This window comes from Phascolarctos cinereus, unplaced genomic scaffold, assembly GCF_003287225.1.
Source record: "Phascolarctos cinereus isolate Bilbo 61053 unplaced genomic scaffold, phaCin_HiC Scaffold_4;HRSCAF=312, whole genome shotgun sequence".
NCBI lineage: Eukaryota > Metazoa > Chordata > Mammalia > Diprotodontia > Phascolarctidae > Phascolarctos > Phascolarctos cinereus.
In genome coordinates this window covers 667787040-667810121 of record NW_027555847.1, presented here as the reverse complement: position 1 = coordinate 667810121, position 23082 = coordinate 667787040, and the positions used below count along the sequence as shown (strand labels likewise).

At 47.2% G+C, this 23082-nt stretch overlaps 1 protein-coding gene across 1 annotated transcript in view; it reads right to left on the bottom strand.

Annotated features, from left to right (window-relative positions):
* NCAN (neurocan) overlaps nt 1–22761 on the bottom strand; it is a 63311-nt gene extending 40550 nt beyond the window's left edge. The window contains exons 1-6 of the mRNA XM_020969422.2: nt 22380–22761; nt 12265–12344; nt 5023–5418; nt 4416–4590; nt 3893–4020; nt 3315–3608 (exon numbers count right to left, since the gene is read on the bottom strand). Coding sequence (XP_020825081.1) covers nt 3315–3608; nt 3893–4020; nt 4416–4590; nt 5023–5418; nt 12265–12337 — 1066 coding nt within the window. The 5' untranslated portion in view covers nt 12338–12344; nt 22380–22761. The remainder of the gene's footprint in view (nt 1–3314; nt 3609–3892; nt 4021–4415; nt 4591–5022; nt 5419–12264; nt 12345–22379) is intronic.
* Nucleotides 22762–23082: the final 321 nt, after the last annotated feature.

Genomic DNA, 23082 nt, shown 5'->3' with positions numbered 1-23082 from the left:
GAACACCAAGACTTCAGCAGCTATAACTGTCAGTATTTACATACCAGTTCACAATTATAATTTCATTTAATCCTTACAATAGTTCTGTAAAACAGGTGATATTATTATTTCCATTTTACAGATGAGGAAACTAAGGCAGTAAGTCCCTATGCACTTACTAGATTTGAACTCAAGTTTTTCTGACTCTAAGCACAGTGTTCTACCCACTTTGCCACCTAGCTGTCACACTGGCTACCATGAAGAAAGCATTGGTTTTGTATTCAATGGAAGCAGCTCTGATTTTTCCTAGCTGTGGACATGATCAGAGACTCTTTAAGGGCAGGAGGTGAAAAGAAAGGGATGGATGAAAATGATATTACAGAGGGAGAACTGACAGATTCAGGGACTGATTGGACATGGGGTATGGGGGAAAGGAAGAAGTCCCAGGGAACACTAGCATTTCCATCCTGGGTGACTGGGGCAATGCTGGTGCCCTTTTTAGAAACTGGGAATGCAGGAATGAAAGTTTGGACTGGATTGGGGGTGGGGGGAGTAGGTAGGGGAGAGGATGGGGGTGGGGACAGAACAGTATTTTCTTCTTCAGCCCAAATAATCCTCCCCCAAACAACCCAGTCAGGAATGGAACCTGTGGATCCCCCCAAGGCAGGCGGGGATGGGGATAAATATATCCTGTCCCAATATGTTCTGTTCTAGCCAAAAATAGGGAATGTGAGCTGTGGAGACTGTGCTTGCTGGCGGCTGAGAGGTGAAAGGGAGGGGAGAGAGAAGGGGAACATCGAGAAGGCTGGGGCCTGGATTCCATGGAAGGGAATGTCAGAGATCAAGGACCTTAGAACAGAGAATGGCAGAGCTGGGAGGGCCCTTAGAACACAGACTATCAGAGCTGGGAGGGCCTTTAGAATACTGAATGTCAGGCCTGGGAGGGCCTTTAGAACACTGAATGTCAGGGCTGGGAGGGCCCTTAGGACGTAGAGTGTCAGGGCTGGGAGGGTCTTTAAGACATAGACTGTCAGAGCTAGGAGGGCCTTTAGAACACTGAATGTCAGGGCTGGGAGGGCCCTTAGGACACAGAATGTCAGGGGGGAGGGCCTTTGAAGCTTAGACTGTCAGGGCTGGGAAGAACCTGTGAGATCATTTGGTACCCCATCCTCTCCTCAGCCAGAGGCAACAATGGCCTGTCCTCTCTCTCTAGACCCTGTGACCTCATCATAGCCCATGCTCATTTCATGGGGATTCCTTGCTCTGACTCTTCATTGGTAGCAGCTGGGAGATGAAGGGAGGGGATGGATGGGGGAGGAAGAGGGTCTCTCAGGAGGCAGAAGGTTCTTTATCAGGGAGCCAGGACAAGGTATATTATAAACCTTAATTACACTTTAATCAAGTCTGACAGTGCAGGGTTGGGGAGAGAGGGGGAAAGAGAGTGATTAGTTCCCAAAGCCAGCTGTCCCTTCTAGGCATGCTGACTTTGAAGGGTGCTCAGCCTGTCCAGGGTCTGCCTTCTCTAGACACAAAGACCTCTCTAGACACAAAAGACAAAGGTCTAAGCCCCCTTCCAGCTCTGATCTATGAACCTATGAGCCTCTCAGCTACTCTTGCTTCAGGAAGTTGCAGACATACCTGCCATGGGTATAGAGGTTGAGCAGCTAGGTGGGACAGTGAGTAGAATGCTGGACCTGTAGTCAGGCAAGACGCTGAGTTCAAATCCCACTTCAGACACTTACTAGTTGTGTGACTCTGGCTAAGTCACTTAACCTTTGCCTGCCCCATTTCCTTATCTGTAAAAGTGAGGATGATAATAGCACCTCACAGGGTTGCTATAAGAACCAAATGAGATAATATATGTAAAGTGCTTCACAAACCTGTAATTCTACATAATTCTAATCTAATTCTACATAAATGCTATTATTATTATTATTATCATCATTATTATTATCGAAGCCTGGACTAGTAATCAGAACATGATTTTTTGTCCTGTTTTATCACTCACTTGCTTTGTGACTCTGGGCAAATCATTTCTCTCTAGGCCTCAGTTTCCTCCTCTGTAAAATCAGCTGATATTCTATAGTCTAAGGTCTAATGGCACCACCTGAGACATTCTGTGACTCTGAGCACAACAGGCCTCCCAGAAGTGGGTGGAACAAAGGATCAGAGAAGCTTAGAAACTTATATGGACATACATTTCCCAGGTTCCCCAATCTATGCTTATCCTTCATCCCAGTCACTGCTGAAAGATCTATTACATGTGAGACAAGCAGGAGGCAAGGAACCCTAACCTTTTCCTCCCTTCCCTGAGGTGGACAAGACCCAGTCCTGGACATCTCAAACTGGATATTCAGCTGAGATCTTAAAACAACATACCTAAAACTGAACTCATTATTCCTCCACCCCCACCCCAAACCCTCCCTTCTTCCTAGCTTCTTTATTACTGTTGAGGGTATCACCATCTTTCCATCCCCCAGGTTCTCAACCTAGGTGTCATCCTCAACTGTTCACCATCTCTCACACCCAATATCTAGTCTCTTGCCAAGGCCTATAGATTTTACCTTCATCCCATCTCTCATATATGCCCATTCTCTCCTCTGACGCCGCCACCACCTTGGCGCAGGTCCTCATCACCTCACCTCTGGACTATTGCAGTAGCTGCTGATGGGTCTGCCCACCCCAACTCTCTCCTTATTCCAGTACAACCTCAACACAGCTGTCAGATTGATCTTCCAGGACTAACCATGTTACTGCCCTACTCAATAAACTCCAATACTTCCCTATCACTGTTAGGATGAAATACCACATAGTAGGTGCATACATTTGCTGATTGACTGACTGATGGTCTCTGAAGCCATGGCTTTTGTCTCAGTAAACCAGCTTGGATACAAAGCTGACGAATGTTGTGGTTTTTGTGCTCCTAGGGGTGGAGATGGGCTGCCATGAACCTTCTGCACTCTCTGGTCAAGTCCTGAACTGTGACCAGCATCACATGTTTCAGAGCTAGTTGATAGTGTTGGGGTTCAGGCTTGAATTAGGGGAACAGGTTGAAAATCATTAGCCCATCTAGAGAGGAAATTCATAACTTTCAGCTGAATAAATAACGGATTGTAGCCCCAATAATCTGTCAGCTTGCAGAAAGCCAGAGCAGATGTCTAGAAGTTGCTTCTTCAGCAGAAATGGGTAGGGGTAGAAGGGAAACGAAAGCAAGACTTTGCCCTGGGACTAGAGCAATCCCCGTCCCCATCTCCTTTCTAATCCCTCTGATTTTGTTTTCATCTGTGGAGCCCAAGCATTTAGCAGAATGCCATGTTTGTTGAATGAATGCATACCTCGGTAGCAGTAAGCATCAAACTTGACTGAGGGTTCAGGAAAACCAGTACGGTTGGAGAAATTGTAGAGGGTCCGGACCCCAGGAGCCTCACCACCACAGCGCCGCCTGGGTGTCTGAATGGGGTAACGAACACTGCCATCCGCCAGCCAGCCTGGGTCACATTGGTCAAGGCCCTCCTGCCAGGCCAAGTAGAGGTGACCCACAGTAGCCAGAACTGCTCCCTGGCTCTGGCACTGAGCCCGGGCTCCCCACAATGTGAGTCGACTGGGTGGTGACACGTAGAAGACTTCTCCTACCAGAAGAATAGGAAGATGAAGGTCATCCTGGGCCCTCAGACCTCCCAGACTGAACCAGATGGAAGAGGTGGTATGGGAAGTGGCAGAGAAGGAAGTTTTCAGTGTAAAGGACCTCAGCTGGGCCAGGCAATCTGAGTTAGAATCAATGTTCGATCTTGGTAGGTTGCTTTAGCTCTCTGGGTTGCAGGGGGAAGGAAAGACACAGGGTGGGCAGTAATGGCATGGGCTTAGGGTGGGAAATAGTAAGTATTGGATTGGAATTGATAGGTCTTATACTTGCCTCTCAGTTCCCGGGCAAAACAATAAACATCATAGCGTTCTTGAGGATCTCGTCGGCCATAGCTGCGGACCCCTGGTAGGCTGTTCCGGTCTCCATAACAACCAGGCCTAGACAATGTGATGGGATACCTAAGAGAAGACCAATTCCAGTTAATAAGTTAATGGCTATAGTGTCCCACTCCCCTGGGATGCTGGAATAAGAGAGACAGGCATGAGAAGGTCTCGGGGCTTAAAGGTCAGTCATACCCTTTGGAACTCAAATCACCTTCTCACCTTCCTGAGGTAGGTGGACAGAGGTAGGGGGAGGGATGAAGAAGATGACTATTGAATGAGCAAGCTCATGAACCCTAAGGTCCCTTCCATCTTGGAGATTCTAAGGTTCTAGGAACCAACATCCCTTTCCCTAAAGTCATCACCCGGCCACTACCTCCAAGCAGCACCCACAGCTTTGAGGGGCTGACCCAAGTTGCTGCTCTCCTGCTATCAGTGGCTCCATCCCCTCCCATCTCCCAGGGCCCACTCACCGGACGCTATGATCGGACAGCCAGCCAGCGTCGCAGTTGTCATAGCCATCCTCAAAGGCAGCCTGCAGGTGGCGGGGGGCAGCGATGACAGCAGAGTTGCGGCGGCAGGCTTCCCGAGCTGCCTGGAAGCTCAAGGTATAGCGGCCCAGGGAAGCCCGATAGTGGAATACAACGCCTGAGGAATGAAGGGATGGATGGAAGAGGGACATTATGGGCAGGGCTCTCAGGGATACAAGGGACATTTCAAACCTTCAGTTCCATGAGGGCATCTCCCACTAAGAGGCCACAGTGATAATGTATATAATATACTTTTCAAATCTTAAAACCTTATATCTACGTCAGTTGTCATTGTCATCATCATTTTCATCATCAGGGCAAACCTCTCTACTTGGGCCTACTCTCCTGTCCTCCAGGAAGCCTGTCCTGATTAACCCCTCCCAAACTAGGATTACTCCAGCATCTGTTGAGATGACATGTGTGTATGAGTTGCTTATATATAGCACCCTCTCCCATTATAAAATTGTGAAATCAGTGAAGTCTGACCTTCAGCTCTCTCCATGCTAAAGGCCCAGTATGGCCACCCGCAGCCCCCCAGCCAGGTACTGACCAGTTACTTCCAGGGGCAGCAGGTCCTGTTCATCCTCAATGCCAGTCACTACCTCGCAGCGGTAGAGGCCAGCATCACTGGCCCGCAGGGGCCCCAGCACCAGGGTGGCATTGGAACGGTCCTGGGGGTATCCGGGCAGTGTTACCCGGCCCTGCCAGCCACGTGCCACCTTTACCACGTTGTCCTTGGCTACCAGGACTGGTAGTTCCACCCTCTGGCCTGAGGCAGCCCGAACCTTGGTCCACTTGACCCGAGCTGGGTCATGCGGAGGGCCAGGCTCCTGTGGGTGTCGGAGGACAAAGAGGCATGGTAGGGCCACCAGCTCTGCCAGTCCTGCCCGCATGGTACCATGGGTCACCTTCTGAATTCGGATCACTTCTTCACCATCCTGGGTTCCTGAGCCAGAGGAAACAAGAGCTATGTTAATCTGACTGAAACAGACTCTAGAGGTCATGTACTTCAGCCCAACTGTCACATTGCCTCTAGCCTTACACACCTGGCCCTCTTCCTCACTTGATAGAAATCAGTTTCAAAGAATCACAGATGGGCCCTCAGAACATAAAAAGTCAGAGCTGGAAGCCTCTTTGCAATCATTTAGTCCAACCCACTCATTTTATAGACAAAGAAAGCAAGTCCTTGAGCGGGGAAATGACCTGCCCAAAGTAGAATGTTGGCGCTAGGGTTTGACCCCAAGTATCATGAGGGAGGCAGCTAGGTGGCACAGTAGACAGAGCTCTGTGGATAGAACACTCAGGAAGACCTGAGTACAAATCTAGCCTTAGGTACTTACTAGCTGTGTGAACCTGGGCAAGTCACTTAAGCTCTGTTTACCTTAATCCACCAGAGAAGGAAATGGCAAACCACTGAAGCATCTTTGCCAAGAAAACCCCATAGACAGTATTGGCGTGATATTGCCCATGAAGTCACAAAGAATCAGACATGACTGAACAATCTTTTTTACCATTTCCCTATCTTTTAATTTAGTAAGTATTTACAGCTAGGCCCTGATTTGTTAGAATAACAAATCCCCTGAAGTGTTCAAATTATTCAAATTAGTATTGCATATTTTTACCGAGCTGGAACCAATAACCATATTTTACATAGTTATAACTTTGAATAGTGCAAATTCAAATACATGCTATGACTTCAGGGGATTCATTATTCACTCTAATCAAGACCTAGCCCTATTGAATGCCTATTACATGCAAGTCAGTATGCCAGGTGCTTGTTAATAACATATTTATAACATGACCAGAGGCAGGTAGGTGGCACAGTGGATAGAACACTGGCCTTGGAGTCGTGAAGACTTGAGTTCAAATGTGACCTCAGATACTTACTAGCTGTGTGACCCTGGGTAAGTCACTTAACCTCTGTCTGCCTCAGTTTCCTCATCTGTTAAATAGGGACAATAATAGTACCTATCTCCTAGTATTGTTGTGAGGATCAAAAGAGATAATATTTAAAAAGAATTTATCATGGTGCCTGGCACATAGTAGGTGCTCAAATGCTTATTCCCTTCCCCCTTGACTACCAGTGCTAGTTCATATCTGCATGGTATTGCAAAGTTTACAAAACACTTTCAATAAACTGGTGTGGTATGTATATGCCAATAACCTCATCAGCTTGGGGTTTATCACCTAGGATTTCATGAACTTGTTTTTAAAATATTTTGAAAACTGCAGTTCAGTATAATTGGTTTCCTTGTGTAACTAGGTGGTACAGTGGATAGAGTGCTGGGCCTGAAATCAGGAAGCTTTGAGTTCAAATCAGCCTCAGACAGTCACTGGTTATGTGACCCTGGGCAAGTCACTTCACTTCTGTCTTAGTTTTCTCAACTATAAAATGAGGATCAAAATAGCCCCTACTTCCCAGAGTTGTTGTGAGCACATAGTAGGTGCTCAATAAATTTTTGTTTCCTATATCAAATTGCTTGCCTTCTCAAGAAGAGGGGGATGGGGAAGGAGGAAGGGAGAGAATTTGGAACTCAAAGTTTTAGAAATGAATGTTAAAAGTTATTTTTTACATGTAACTGGGGAAAAATAAAATACTAAATTAAATTTTTTTTTGTTTCCTTCCTTATTTCATTCATTTGCAAACATGATTCTGAGAAAGGGGATCCACAGTATTTCTCAGAGTGATTGCCCAAGGGGTGGGGGACACATAGAGAGGCGAGGGACCCCTGCTTTTATGGCTCTGTGATCTCCTCAGTATGGCTCTTGCCCTCATCGTACAGCACACAGGCCATCCATGCCCAACATAGATATTACAAATATTACTTTTCAGACTGGAAATTCAGGCTCAGAGAGGTAAGTGACTTGCCCAAGATCAGATAACCAGTAAGCGGCAGAGTAGAGATTTGAACCCTTGATTCCAAGCCTAGCGCGGTTTCCTGAGGAACAATATGGCACAATGGAGAGTGCTGGTCTTTGAATGTCAGTAAGCCAGCGCTTAGATAGCGCTTCCCAAATATGATCTCATTTGATTCTCATAACAACCCTGGGAGGTAGGTGTCATTGTTATCCCCATTTTACAGATAACAAAACTGAGGCAGAAGTTAAGTGACTTGCCCAGGGTCACGCAGCTAAGGTGTGTCTGTGGATAGATTTGAACTTTCCAACTCCAGCATTAGCGTTCTATCCCATGCACGAACTAACTGCCTCACGAACTTTGCGGCTACTAGGGCTGGGGCTGGGAGCTGCCATCTCCTGGAGGAAGTCACACAATGACTTTGGATGAGTCACATCATCTTTCTGGGTGTCAGCCCTTCACTTGTAAAAGGAGGGGGGCTGGATTAGATAAGCTCTGAGGACCCTTCCAGCTCTAACCCCATCCTATCCCCCAACCTCACATCTGTGGCTAGTAATTGTTGCCCAGGGGAAGCAACAAGAAAGCGTTCTTGAATCAACTTTTAAAGACCAAGTCAGTGAAGTGGGAGGATAGACCTTGGAATTCAGGACACAAAGACCCTGTGGTGAAGAGATAGAGGTCCTAGGATATTGATCCATATGGGTCAAAACCCCAGGATGTTATCTGAGTCTTCTGATGGGGCAGGGGTGAGGGAGAGGCAGAGAAGACAGCTGGGGAGTGAGGAGGCACTAGGGCACAGCTGAACTAGTCACACACTCACCTGGGAAGAAGGGGTTGGGGAGAAGATGCTCCCATAGGTAGCCTCCTATTTTTAACTAATTATTCTGGATAACTAGGGGCAAAATTAGTTATTTCTACCCACACAAGTGCTGTGAGCACTTTGTCCTAGGGACAAACCCCAATTGTCCTGCCCTTATTGGGGTTCACCTCACTTTTATAGAAGGTTTAATGTTCCCAAAGTGTTTACTTCCAAAATGTTTTCACATGCATTATCTGATTTTTAAATCAAAGAATGTCAGATCTGGAAGGGATCTCAGGCCAATTTCTTCATTTTACAGATGAGGGAATGGAGAGGAAGCATGCATGACTTAGCTAAGGTCTCGCACTGAATCAGTGGCAAAGTTGGGAGCAGAATCTGACCTTTCTTGGGATATGACATCCCTTTCTCTCTTCCCAGAACTCAGATACATCAGCAAGTTGCTAGGGGCCATTCCCAAAGATACTAGGGCTAAAGGCTGTTGGAGAGAAGACCCCTGGGCCAATGGGGGAAATTCTGAGGGTCTCACAGTCAAAGATTTCCCTGGTAAGGCAGAGCTAGGCCATATAGTGGATTGTGCTAAGCCTAGAGGCAGGAAGACTAGAGCTCAAATTCTTCCTCAAACACTACCTGTGTGACACTAGACATGGCTCTCAACCCTAGTTTTTTCATATTTAAAAAGAGGAGGTTGAATTTAATGGTCTCTAAGGCATCTAGCTCTAAACCGATTTCATAGGATCATTGAAACACATATGGGGACAGGCTTACCCTCTCTGAGCCCTTCCTCAGTCACCTATCTCTTCAGTCCTGTTCTGAGAGCCAACCCTGCCTTAACCCACTGTCCCTTGGGTTCATGGGACCAGGCTAGGAATGTCTAGGACTTCCCCTTAGCAAGGAAGTTCCCTTCCTGGGCTCCACCCCCATATTTTGCAGACTACCTCACATAGAGGAACAGAGTTGTATGCAGGGATGAGACCTAGTTTTTGGCTTATGTAAAGTGGAGCAAGAGTCATTTCCAACTCAGAAGGAACTGTAGACTGCTTGTCTCCATGAGAGTATTGTCCTACTCTGCACAGAAAGGTCATCCTGTCAGGGGTGGGGAACCTGTAGCTTCGAGGCCATATGTGACCCTCTAGGTCCTTAAGTGTGGTTCTTTGACTGAATTCAAACTATTCTGGGAAGCTTGGATTCAGGCAAAGGGCCACACTTGAAGACCTAGAGGGCCACATGCGGCCTCGAGGCCGCAGGCTCCCCACCCCTGTCTCGATCATTCCAAGATAGAGGGGCAGGAGGTGATGCTCAGGAGGCTTTCAGACCAATACCAGGAACAGAGAAGAGAAAGTGCTGAGGCTAAGTGAGTGGAATCAGGGGTCAACACACAGGCAGTGCCTCTCTGAGCCGTTGGCAGGGTGGGTTGGAAGCCACATTGGCCTCCTTGATGGCTTATGCAATAATGAGCAGCTGGACAGATGCCACCAGCAGAGAGAATGCCAAGGAGCAGGGCCATCCACACTGGGTGGAGAGGAGCCATATGAAGGCTCCAAGTCAGGGCTATCTTGGCTCTATAACCTCATGAGAAGGAAGAAGGGAAAATGCCACTTTTTGGATGACAGGTCCCTGGGGCCCATGGATGAGGCCATGTGGTGGAGGAGAGAGATCACAGGATTACAGATCTAAAGCGGAAAGGGGCCTTAGGGATTACCTCATTTTGCAGATGGATAAACCACAGCTAGGTGGCATAGTGGGTAGAATGCTGGGCCTAGAGCACTGAGTTCAAATGTGGCCTCAGATACTTACTAGCTGTGTGGCCCTGGGCAAGTCACTTTTCTGCTGTCTGCCTCAGTTTCCTCCCAACGTTGTTGTAAGGATAAAATGAGATAATATTTGTAAAGCACTTATCACACTGCCTGGTGTTTAATAAGTGCTATGTAAATGGTAGCTATTATTATTATTAAATAGCAAACAGAATTTAAACCAAGACCCTGTGAGTCTAAACAGTGTATGATCATAGGCCTAGCAATCCAGTAAACCTGGTTCTGAATCTAATTCCCTTCTCTTCTCTGGGTCTATATTTTCATATCTGTGAAAGGAAAGGATGAGATTAGAAAAGCTCTCAATTTCTTTCTAGATTTGACATTCTTTGAAGTACTCTAAGCTCCTCACCTCAAACATACACTATGCTCTTCTCCCTTTGTGTCTTTATCCACATTATTCCTTATATTCGAGCCCCTTTCGGTGTTAAATTCCTATCTGTCCTTTAAAGCCAAACTCAAATGCCACCTCCTCCCTGAAGCCCTCATGCCTCTGGTCAGTAATGACCTTCTCACTGAGCTCTTAAGCACTTTGCATTTCTCCGGTTAACTTATCATTTAATATGTAAATTACTATTTTATTTTGTTTTTTGCTTTTTTTTGGGGGGGGTGAGGCATTCAGGGTTAAGTGACTTGCCTTGACTCCAAGGCCAGAGTTCTATCCACTGCACCACTTAGCTGCCCTATAAATTATTATTTTTAAAAAAATTATCAAAATTATCTATGCGGATGTCACCCTTCCACTTAACCGTAAGCTCTAAGAGGGCAGGGACCAGGTCTTAGCTGAACTATATATCTCCTCCGGCATTCAATACAGGTCTCTGTGTTGAAGATAACTTAAATATGTATTGAATTAATAAGACCATCCCCTGCGCTTTACCCTTTTCTTATGCATACCCTGTACTGGCAGTAACCGATCATAGTAGGCTTGTTGAACCCTGGTACGCTTGCTGTGTCCTCCCCCACCCCCACTCCCATTCCCACCCCCTTTCTGTCTCCCAAGCCCTCAGACGCTTTCACTGGAAGGGTCTATCAGGTGCATGACAGTGTTAATGAGGACATGTGCAAGTTTGCATAGATTTGCATAAGTATATTCTCTGGCAGCTTTCAGAGGCCTCATGGGGTCATTTCCTTTCCTCCCTGAAGCTGGGCGGGTCTGAGCATTTCCCTCTCCCCACCCGAGAGGGAGGCTAAGAGTCTGATTAGGAGGGAAAACAGGCAGGAGAGTAAATAATATTGAGGGACAGTTTTCCATATTTCCTTTTAAATTTGGGATATTACTATATTAGTCCTGATACAAGCCACCCCTTGTCACTAAAGCTGATCTGTATAAAACCTGAATGAGGCTAGAATCAAGCTGAGTTTTTTTCATTTCAATCATCAAAACCCCCACCTTTGTATGAACAGAAAGCACTGTTAATACATGTGTACAAGACAACACATGAAACTTTCAAAGTAAATCCAATCTGGGGGTACAGTCATTTTGTGCAATTATTTTTCAGTACATGCCTATACGGTTTTCCTGTTAGGAATGCAGTCTATATTTAACAGCAGCCCATATTCTTGCCAATATAGCATTTCTAGCATTTTATTTCTTTCTTTGTAAATCAATATCTATGTCTGAAGTCTATGAAAGCAAAGAGACAGGATGGTGGGAGCTATAGGCATCTAATGGGGGCAGTATTTGGATATGGGAGTTTAGAGCCTTAGGAATGAGCTTCCTGAGGACAGGCCTGGGAGCTCATTGGGAAGGAGGTCCTCACCACAGGTTAGTTAAGTCCAGACATAGCAAAAGAGGAACCTTTGTGGACTGGGACAGGGAAGTCAGGTCAAAAAGCACTTATTAAATGCCTGATCTGTGCTAAGGACTGTGCTAAGCAGTGAGGATACAAAGAAAGGAAAAAAACAATCCCTTTTTTCAAGGAGCTCACAGTTTAATGAAGAGGCAACATGTGAACACTAATTGCAAAGAGGGTATAAATAGGATCTGTGTAAGCAAGAACTTGGGGCAAAATCTGAAATCCCATCATGGAATAGGGGAAGGTACGTGGGCAGCAATGGAGGTCATTAACTCAGGCAGACAAGTGGCTACAGCACCTCTAAAGTAGAGAGGGGAATTCTGCAAAATCTAGCTCTCCAAACACTCCTGAGCCTTCAGCCCAGAGTCAGAGCCCAGGCTTGGGACCCAAGGCAGAAAAGAATGTCACAGGAAGGGAGAGAGCAGATGCAGAGTATCAGAAGGTGGGCAAAGATTCCCCACCCCTTCCTGCCCTTGGTTCTTCCCCATCTCCCCAGGTACCGACTTACCCTGCCCCCAGGCCCAGAGCAGTAACAGCTGGAGCAGCAGGCCTCGGGCAGCCCAGAAAGATGGGCTCCCCATCCCGAACCTGGAATGAAAAGGAGGGGAGAAGAGGAAAGATGAGCTTTCTCTCAATCTCAGCTCCTGGTTAGTAACCTTTCAGCAATAGGCTGGCTGGGGTGGCTGGATCCAAGCCTTCTCCTAGTGAAATGAGGCCAAGAGAAGTCCTATTGTGGAGGCCAAATGTACTCTTTAGGGCTAAGGTACAGCCCTAGAGACTTAGTGTCCTTTCATAACCTTCCAAAGTGACCTTCCTTTCCTTATGTAGCTTTGTCCTATTCCTCTCTATGGAGTGGATTTTATATTACAATGCATCCAGGTACATCTTCTCCCTTTTCCCAATACAACACAAGGAATAATTCCCACATCCCATCCCCAGATCCTCAGGGTTCAGTCCCATCCTCAAACTCAACACATGACACAAGAGCGATTCCTGAAGGTTTAGCCCACTTCCTCAACCCCTGAGTCCCTTCACATACGTAGCAGTGGCTTCCTAACCAGGGCATAGCACCACCCTTTTGTCCCCACACAGGAACCCCCATGGCCTAGGCTACTTACACACAATGGTTCCCAAGGTCCAAGAATATACCCAAATATTCTGCAAGAAGAAGCTGGCGATCCACTCCATCTCACCTATGCTCACTGTCTCAATAAACTGTACTCCAAGCAAGCTGGCTCGGGAAGGTACTGCCAAGGTCAATGCTGTGTATGCACCTCTCCAAGATAATGAGCAACAATCCATCCCCAGGGCAATGAGAAGCATCATTCCCACTCTCCCCCACAACCATTATCTGCCTTGCAATGTCTCTCTTTCCATCCCTAACCCACCAAATACCTTGTCTAATCATCTAGGTCTCTTTCTTTCTGGATCTCTCTCTTATTTTTTCCCAGGTCTATCTGTCTAGCTTTCTTGGCCTCTCTCTGTCTCAGTCTCTTTGTATCTTTCAGAGACTCAATATTTTTTCTTTCCTGCTCCCCTTTCTTCTCTCTTGTGTCCAATTTTTTTGGTTTCCTGACTTTGCCATTCAATGCCACCCTCCACCCTAACTTCCTGATGGCACAACCTAGGTTCCCTGGGATTGAAGGGATGTCAAGGAAACTACTGCTGACCTAGACTAGAAATCCTACATGAAATCTTTCCCCAGCCCAGATTCCACTTGCCCAGAGTAATAGACAAAGGGCCTATGCTCTGCCCTAAAGTTAATGCTCACCCTAGAGTTTTTGCTAATCCTTTTGAGGTAGTGAATCAGTCCAGCTTTAAAAGTGAATGTGCTTCCTCCCTTGGCTCTTTCAAAGAGATGAAGGAGGAAGTACGTGTGTTTTCAGATTTTTTTTTTAGTATATTGATAAATTTTGCTGATTTTTTTCTCTTTTTAATTTTTTTCTTTTAAAAATTATTGTCATGTGGAATGGATCTCTAGGAGGAAGGAGGAAAAGGAATACAGGAGAAATTTTAGGCAATGCAAAAACAAAAGACTTAAATTAAAACTTATTTTTAAAAAAGGGTGGCTGTCCTCTGCATAGTCCCTCTTCAGATAAACACTATGGGCTTCCTGGAAGAGGTGGGCCCTGAGGAAAGTCATGACATCCTCCCTATAGCCAGAAAACCATTTTCCTACCCCCTCTCAACTACCTTTCTGACTCTTGAAGATTTCTCACATCCAGGGTCCCAGTTTTGGAGGCAAGTGCCTCTGAAAATTCCCCCCTTTGCTGTTGTTCAGTTGTTTCAGTCATGTCTGATTCTTTGTGACCTCCTTTGCAGTTTTCTTGGCAAAGATGCGGGAGTGATTTTGCCATTTCCTTCTCGAGTTGATTTTATAGATGAGGAAACTGGGGCAAACAAGGTTAAATGACTTGCCTGGGGTCAAATAACTAGTAACTGCCTGAGGCCAGATTTGAACTCAGGTCTTCCTGACTCCAGGTCTGGTGTTCTATCCACTGTGCCACTTAGCTGACCCAAAATTCCCCCTACTGGCCCTCAAAGAAAGCTGCACCATTGTACCAGACAGCCCATCCAGGAGATGGATGGTACCAGTCCCAGCCCCAGCTCTAGCCCCTAGCTAGCTGCAGAACTCAATGTCTCTGCTTCATCAGGGCCCTACAGAGGATGTGGCCGACAAAGACCCTGCTTGGGAAGAGGGAGACTGGCTTAGTTGAGAATAAGCAAAGACTATGGAAGAGTAGAGAAAACCTTAGAGAAACTAATTCTGCTCCAGATTCAGAAATGCCTAATCCCAGAAAGGGGTTAGACAAGATGGTAGAGTGGAAAAAATTTAGGAGGCCTGGGTTCTTGCTCATTCTCTCTCACTAACTCCCTGTGTGGCTTTGGGTCAGTGCCTCACTGTACTCCTGGGTCTCAGTTTCCTCATCTCTAAAACGAAGTGGTTGGATTAAGAGGTTTTGAACTTGGAGTCCATGCACTTAAAAAATTTTGATAATTGGATTTCAGTATAATTGTTTCCTTTGTAATCCTATGTATTTCATTTTATGCATTTAAAAACATTATTCTGAGAAGAGGCTTCACCATAGGCTTCACCAGACTGCCAAAGAGGTCCGTGACATTAAAGAGTTTGAGAATCCCTAGACTAGTTTTGGTCTCCAAGATCCCTTCAAACATCAATGTTCCATGTTCTAAGGACCTTTCCAGCTCTCACAGAATTTCAGAGCTGGAAGGGACCTCAAAGGTCACTCGATCCAATCTATATTGGAACCCTCTGTACACAATTCCAAAGAGTGATCAGTGTCCAGCTGAAGACCTCTAGTGACGGGAACAACGGATTGCGTCCTGAGGCAATCCAGCACAATTTTTGGATGCCTCTAATTGTTAGGAAGATTTTCCTTCCAGAGAGCCCCAAACCTGCCTCTTGGCTACTTTTCCCCCTTTGCTCTTAGTTCCACCCTCTAATAACAAGTAGAATGAGTCTAATTTCTCTTCCACAAAACAAGCTTTCAAATACTTGAAGACATTTATCATGTCCCCTCTAAGCCTCTTATTCAGGCTAAAAATTCACAGTTCCTTCGGCCAATCCTCATCTAAGCAAAATCTCTTGTTATCTTACTGTCCTCATCCTACTCCTCTGGATGCATGCCCATTTGTCAGGATATCTCCAAAAAGGATATGCCAATGGTGCTGGGTGGTGGAGTGGCTAGCTAGAGCAACAAACCTGGGGGCAAGAAGACCCCAGTTCAAATCCCACCTCAGACACTTACTAGCTGTGAGATACTGGCCGAGTTATTTAAACACTCTCAGCCTCAGTTTCCTCATCTGTAAAAATGGGGATTATAATAGCACCTGCTTTGCACGGTTGTTGTGAAGGATCAAATGATGTAACATGTAAATTACTTTGCTAACCTTAAAGCTATCATTATTGTTGGTCTTATTGAATCCAAGCCTCCAGGTGTGGTCTGATCAGGGTAGAGTCCAACAAGGCTAATACTCCCTTCTCTCTTCCCCACTCCATCTCCTCCCTACCCCCACAAGTTCCTGAAGGGCAGGGTAGGGTAGTGGAAAAAGATCAGTTTGATGTCAGAGGGTCTGCATCCCAGGCCCAGCTCTGCTCCTCTCTAGCTTGGCAATCTTGGCCAAGTGACTTCCTTTGCTAGGTCCTAGTTTCCTCCTAACACTCAGCTGACCTGCCTCATGGGATCATTTTAAGGACGGCACTTTGTAAAGCTGAAAGAGCCAGAGAAATGCTTTATTATTGTTATCCATCTTTGTATCTGCTCCAGTGATGAGCATAGCAAGCTACATAGAGTAGGGACTTCGTAAACATCTGCTGATGAACAAATGAATTGTTACATCATTCTAAGGTTCCATCTTTCTAAGGTTCTATTCCATGAATCTAAGATTCTAGCATTCTATTCCAGGGTTCTGCGAATGACAAAAGGAAGAAATGTCTCATAGGACAAAAAGACTTTCCCTTCATTCATAACACCAGGCAACACTAAGGGTTTGTAATCCTCCCCTCTCTATCCATACCCTGATCCCCAGGGAGCCTGCTTTCTGGTATCCATTTAATTAACAAGGGACTAGCCACCCAGGACAGCTGCTTCTGCTGTCTAAACTATCTGCCTCAGCTAGGGACCCACCCTGGCCTTAAATACCCAGGGTGTCAGAGTGGTTCAACAGGAAGGGAAAAAAAAAGCATTAGACTGAGAGTCATGCGATCTGGATTCTGGTCTCTGCTCTGCCATTGAATCTTGGGCAAATCATGTTCCCTCTCTGTGCCTCCATTTATTCATCTCTCAAATAGGGGAATGGAGCTAGATTAGATGGCCTCTCAGCCTAGCTCTGACATTCTAGGTTCCAAGTTCTCACAGCCCTTCTAGCTCTGATGTTCTTGTTTCAAAGGACCCTTCCTGTTCAGATCTTTCAATTTAGACTCTGGTAAAAGTCCAAGGGCATGTCAGCTTTGGGGTGGATGCCATAGTCAGATCTGAGGGTCACATACTTGTAATTGGTGAGTTGAAACCACTCTTAGTTGCCACCACTACCCCCGCTTGGGAACTCCTGGATCTTCTCTTCTGAGGCTTCTCTCTGTTTATTACCAACTTGCAGAATTTTACCTGGATATAGGGGCAAATTATAACTAGCCCCCCTCCTTCATCTTCTAGAGAGGGCCCTTGAGATTGCCCTGGCTATAGGAAAAGGGAGGGCACTCAGAATGTGAGGTAGGAGGGGTTGGCATAGCAAGTGGAAGTGGGTTGAGTGAGAATGAATTACTTAAAAAAAAAAGCCAAAGCAGAAAAAAGGCATTTGGCATTGGCTCAGACCCCATAGTGGATAAAGTATGAGACTCGGAATCAGGAAAGCCTAGGGTGACCAAGCGAGTCACTTCACATTTTTTGGCCTCAGTTTTCTCATCGGTAAAATGAAGTTTTTGGACTCAATGACCTCTGAGGTCCCTTCCAGCTAGAAATCTATGATTTCAGTCATATGTCTACAATCCTTTGATTCGTCCCTTGAAGTTTGACTCCTCCCTTGAAACCAGCACCTGAGACTGGCCTCACTTCCCCTGTCTGACAAAAAGGAAAGAGGCACTGGGGAGGAGGCAGGATGGAGGAGCAGAGTTATAGTTTGAGGGGAGGAAGTGCTGAGAAAGGAACTTTCAGGACTGGGTAGACCACCCAACAGAGGGGAAAGACTTTCTGTAGGTCTTGTTGCTATGGCACATCACTGTATAGCTCCTGGATGGGGAAGGTGGCCAGTCCTGCCTAAACAGAAGAACCCTGTCCATGGTGCTGAGGGAGCACCTGATGCTGGGAAGTCCTTTCTGTCTTCTCTTGAAGAGAACTTCTGAGCTGTGATATTAACATAGGTATCAATGGCATGGATTATAAGTAAAAGGTCGAGGCCTCAGTGTACAAGTCCTTGAAAATAAGGATAAGGAATCTGGACTGTAGCAGGCAGGGTAGAATTTGCTATTATCAGAGTTGCACTTTATAAAACTTAATTTTACAGGTCTCAGCTCCCTCATCTAAAAAATCATTGGGGTGAACTAGGTGACATCACAGGTTCCTCTCAGCTCTGAAATCCTGTGTTCTAAGGTCATTTCCAACTCTGACATTCTATGCTGTCAGGTTCCTCACAGCTCTGACATTTTATGTTCTGAAATTCTAGGACAAATCTGATTACTTCTGCAGGATTGTTTGGTTGGGGGAGAGATCAATGAGGAACTACAGTGGCTGATCATTGCTCACAGCAGTGATTCCCAACCTGTGATCAGGGGAGTTTTTGCAAGAGCTCCCTGAATCCAAATTCAAATCCATAAATAAGCAAATCTACCTTCTATAAGCTGACTGTCTCACAGAAATATGCATTGCTATTTTCCAAAAGCATGTAGTTGCCTTTTAAACAAAATATAAATTCATTTAAAAGTATTACTGCATTCAAAGCAGCTTTGACCCCACTTTGTATTTTCTCAATCAACAGATACTAAAACCGCAGTTGCTATTGCATTATTAGAAGGATGCAGAAAAGAAAAGAAAAAAATGCTGACATTAAAAAAGGATCCTCATACTCAAAAGGTTTTAAACTGATGATTTACAGGATAAAGTTCAAGTTCCTTTAGACTGGCAGTCCAAGGACCTGAACAGTCCTTTAACTTCCACCACCAACACAAACCCTTCTATCTCTCCTGCCTCCATTATATGTCCCCAGTTCTCATGGGATCAGAGGCTTATAGATCTAGAATTGGAAGGCAGCTCAGGGGACTTCCAGTCTAACCCCTTCATTTTATAGATAAGGAAAAAAGGCCAAGAGAGTTGTAGTGATTTGTTCATGGTCACAAGATAGTAAATATTAGAAATAAGGTTTTAATCTGGATTCCCTGACTCCAGAGTCAGGTCCTTTTTAACTTCTGCATGGGAGGTGGACATTCTGACACGAGTGCCTGCAGTGCTAATGGTCCCTAGTCCAGATTCCAGACTATAGTACTATTAACCTATGAGCATCCCACTGGATAGTGCATTCTCTTTGTCTTCCCTCTGGATCTTGGCAAGGTGCTGCTCAGCACTTGACTCCATCTGGACCCAAATCACACCCCTCTCCCAATCTAAAATGAAGGTGGACTTTGCTTTAGGGAAACGCAACAATAAGAGTTAGGATTTTACTAGACAAGTGGTGATGATGGGAGTTGGGAAAGGTGTTCACTTTACAGAAAGAGTCCCCATAGGTTTCTTTAATCCTCATTTAAAATGAAAATCAATTTGCAAAATCCATCTTGCTCAGGGCCAGGGGCAAGCAGGCAATGAGTCAGGCTGTTGATGACTGATGGGGATGTAGGATGGGGTCTCCCCCAGGTGCTAATAAATGCTGGCATCCAGTATATTCCAACCTCATCACACAGACACACACAGCCAAACTCTTTCAGGGTCGTATCCCACCTCACCCCACCCCAGTCACAGGCAGTCACTCAGTTGACATCATAGACACAGAATCATCCAGTTAGTCATACAGTCACATTTCCACATTCTGTGGTGCCCCCCCATACCTTCAATCAGTCACACACACACAGTGCACAAGTCACCCAAAGTCACACTCTTAAAATAACCCCTCACTCCAGAGTCCTGGTGAATTTTCACAGCTGTGAAGGGTTTTGTCATCTCATGAATAATGCATAGACTTCATGCATATGCAAGTGGAGGCAAAGAGGGAGCTAGAGACCAGCCTCAGCTGGAATCCAGTCCAATTCTGGGCAAATAACAGTGCTGGGGGGTTGGGTGGGGGTAAGAGAGGAGGATTAGAGGAGATATTCAGCTCCCTCTCCTAAACTGGGTTTCCCTGACCTGTTAATTCTGAAGGTGTGTATATTTGAGAGGAAGGAAGGGATTACAGTGTGGGTATGTGCCATAAGGTACCTTTTTGGGGAAACACTTGTGAATGTCCATGTGTCTCTGTGTGAGAGTATATTTTTTAATGTGTTTTTGTGGAGGAGGTTAGGAAGGTGCATTTCTGTTGGTATGCAGTTGTAGGTATGAATACTGCTTTCTTTGCATCTGTATTTATGTGTGTTGATGAAAGAATGCAGGGAAGGGCTGGAATCAACTCTGGAGAGGGGTACAAGCTGTAGAGCACAGGGAAATTTAATCTTCAGGCTGGTGCATAGAGAGGAGACATTCCTGATCCCCTCCATCTCTCTCAGCTTACCATAGTCCCTTTGGAATCCCTTGTACCCCAGGCTGGGCAGGTGATGGCATTTAAAAGGTCCCAGGACAAATGCTGGAAGTGGGACTGGTCACCCCTAAGGGATGGAAAGCCAGGGACATGTTGGGGCCAAATTGACTTCAGAAAATACCAGGCTGAAAGATGTGGCCCTCAGATTCTGAGTTCTCCTTGGACACAATTGAATTACATTGTCACAACCCATGGATAATTTTCTTCACATACACATACAGAGTCATAAGCCAAGAAACACATAATTCCACACATACAGACACAGAGAGATTTAGAGCTGAAAGGGATCTAGAATTGCCTTTCATTTTTACATGAGAATATAAAGGCTCAGATGGGGAAACTGAGGCTCAAAGAGGTTATGTGATTTGCTCAAGGTCAGGAAGGCAATAAAGCCAGAATTTAAACCCAGTTTCTTTGACGCCAAGTCCAGGGATCTGTCCATTCCAACACAAGAAACACTACCACACATCCTAACACACAGTCACACCCCAGCAGACATATCCCCTCTCACACACAAAGACATGGCTGCAGTGTCGCACACCCACAGTCACAACCACATACACTATTACTACGGTACTCCTTTTAACACACACGGACATACAGTGATTCCATATATGCACTTACAGCCATGCAGAGATTACCAGGAGGGCTGGGGTGGGTGCGGAAGGGGAGGAGGGAGGGCGCTATGTCTTCAGAGAAGGGGTGGCTGCTGAAAGCTATGACCTCTTCTCTTAGACTTAGCCTCTTCCATACCCTGGAACACACTATTTTTCCTTCTTCCGCCTCCCCCCATCCCATCCCCCTCCTTCACCCAAAAGCAATGGCTTGAGAAGCCGAAGCAGCAGCTGCCCAGTCTAAGGAATCCACCCCTCCAATCACAGCCACCATCAGGAGGCAGGCACACCACCAGGGAAGCCCCATAAGCGAACAAAGCCCAGGCTCGGTCCACTCCAGGACTTCTGGTCAGGGGTACCCCGTGGAAGAGCTGTCTGGTCTAGGCAGCGGGGAGGAAAGGAGAAAGAAGGGTGATGGTTGGAAGAGTCCAGGTGGCGATGCCTGAGCCCCTCGCTAGCCCTTTCATACCCTTCTTTTCCCCCTCTCTTTCTCATTGGTATTTTAGGGCTGCCCCTGCCTCAACATCAACCTCTGCCTTCCACGCACGATATCTATCACAGCATAGGGTGAGAAATGGAGAGGGGGAGAGGGGAGCAGGCGGAGGGATACATTATAAACCGTCCGGAGAGTGTCTCACTCCCATTTCCTCTGAGGCAGTCTGGACTGATTCTCCTTTTGGAAAACCTGTCCTTCCAGCTCCCAATGCTGCTGCTGGAAGGGCACCCAGCTAGATGTGTCCTGAAAGGAAGGAGTTTCTGGTGCACTTCCCATTTGCTCCCCTCACACTTTCCACCTCCATCCCCAGAAAGGTTTCTTCCATGCTCCCTATCCCAGGAGTGTTTTCGCCAGGCCCTGGACCACACAGAACACAATACAGACCACCTCAAAGTTCCTCCTTTGCCTTGGTGTAGGCAGGGGAAGGAACTCCTGCTCCTAACCCAGGGAGGCAATAGAGTGAAGAATCCATTGTAGGAAGCTAGCATGGTCCAGTTCTGTCACGTCTGACCTGTTCTCCCACTCACTTGTTCCCCGAATCCCAATCTCACTCCGGGGTCTCTTGAATGTAGTCCTAACCCAAATCACCTAGGATCCTGGATCACCTGGGTGTTGCCCTCAATCAGGGTTCTCCCCTCCCCTCCTTGTTCCCAGCCCATGATATTTCCTTCTCTCCCCTCCTCTCTTTTGGGGCAATCAGCCGTGTTCCCCACTCCCTGAGTCGCTGACCTCAAACCCCTCCCTCAGTTCTTGTTCTAACAATCCCAAATTCCCAAACTCTTCTTCCTCTCCACCTTCCTACCCCAGTTAGCTGACGGGCTTTTCCATTTTCATACCGCCGCCCCCCCCCCGCCCCGGACCCTTGAGCGCATTGACAGGGTAGTGGGGAGGAAGAGAACACATGGCCCAAGCTCTTCTCCTTAAGAAGGAGACACGTTAGGGGTGCTAGAGGGATAGGGATGGAGAGCGCCAGTGACGGGTCCCAGGAGTCAGTCGCCTCCAGGGACGGGTCAGTTGTCAACTCCCCTTTCCCAGGGTCCCAGGAGAAGGAGTCAGTGGTTGCAGCTGGCCCACTTCTAGAATACCCACCTCCAACACTCCTAATCCGGTCCGGGAAAGCCAGCAGAATTCAGCCGGCGGACAGGACGGGGCGGGCGCCAGAGCCCGAGTCTGCGTTGTCCGCCAAACAGGGGGACTCCGGACGTATTTCACTCGCCCCCCCAGCCCACGTCTGCCCCCACTTCCCGTCTCAGGCCCAGAGCTGGGACGCGCACTCACCTGCTTATGGGCTCCTCCTGCTGCGCCGTCCGAGGGTCCGGCCGCCCGTGGGCCAAGGGGGCGGCGGCGCCCGCTCCTAGCGCCGGCACATCCCCGCAGCGCCTGCGAGGCGGAGCGGCGCCCGGGCTGGTAGGCGACTCCGCATCGGGGGGAGGGAAGAGGGGAGAAAAGCGAGCCAAGGGGAGCCCTGCACAAAGCGGCCGGGGCTCAGGCTCCGGCTGCGCCCTAGTAGGGGCGCCCGCGGCGGCTGCACTGCTGCCCGCTGGTCCGCCCGCCCGGGGCCCAGCTGGCTGTCAGCTAGCTCTGCACTCCCCACTCCCAGCAGGTGGCCGCGGCGCTGGGGGCCTCGCGTCCAGGGTTTGTCGCCGCGGATTCCTCGCCTTCTCCCTTTTTATAAGGAGGATTCGGGTCTGTACTGCGCATGCGTTGCCAGTTTTGCACGCCCCCCCCGCACACCCCTTCCCCATTCTAAACTCCCCCTCCTTCTGTTTTCGTTACCCCCATTCCTCCCTCCTTGCAGTCCAGAGACTCCTCTTGGAGATGCTCTGGGAGTGATGGAGAGACCCCCTCACTCCCATCCCAGCTGTCCATCAGGAAGGACCGAATATGCTTCTCCACCCCTATCCCCCAATTCAATCCATCCCCTAGTTGGTCTGATGTGGCGGGAGGGGCTGAGACCCAAACCTCAGGCTTCCCTAGCCCA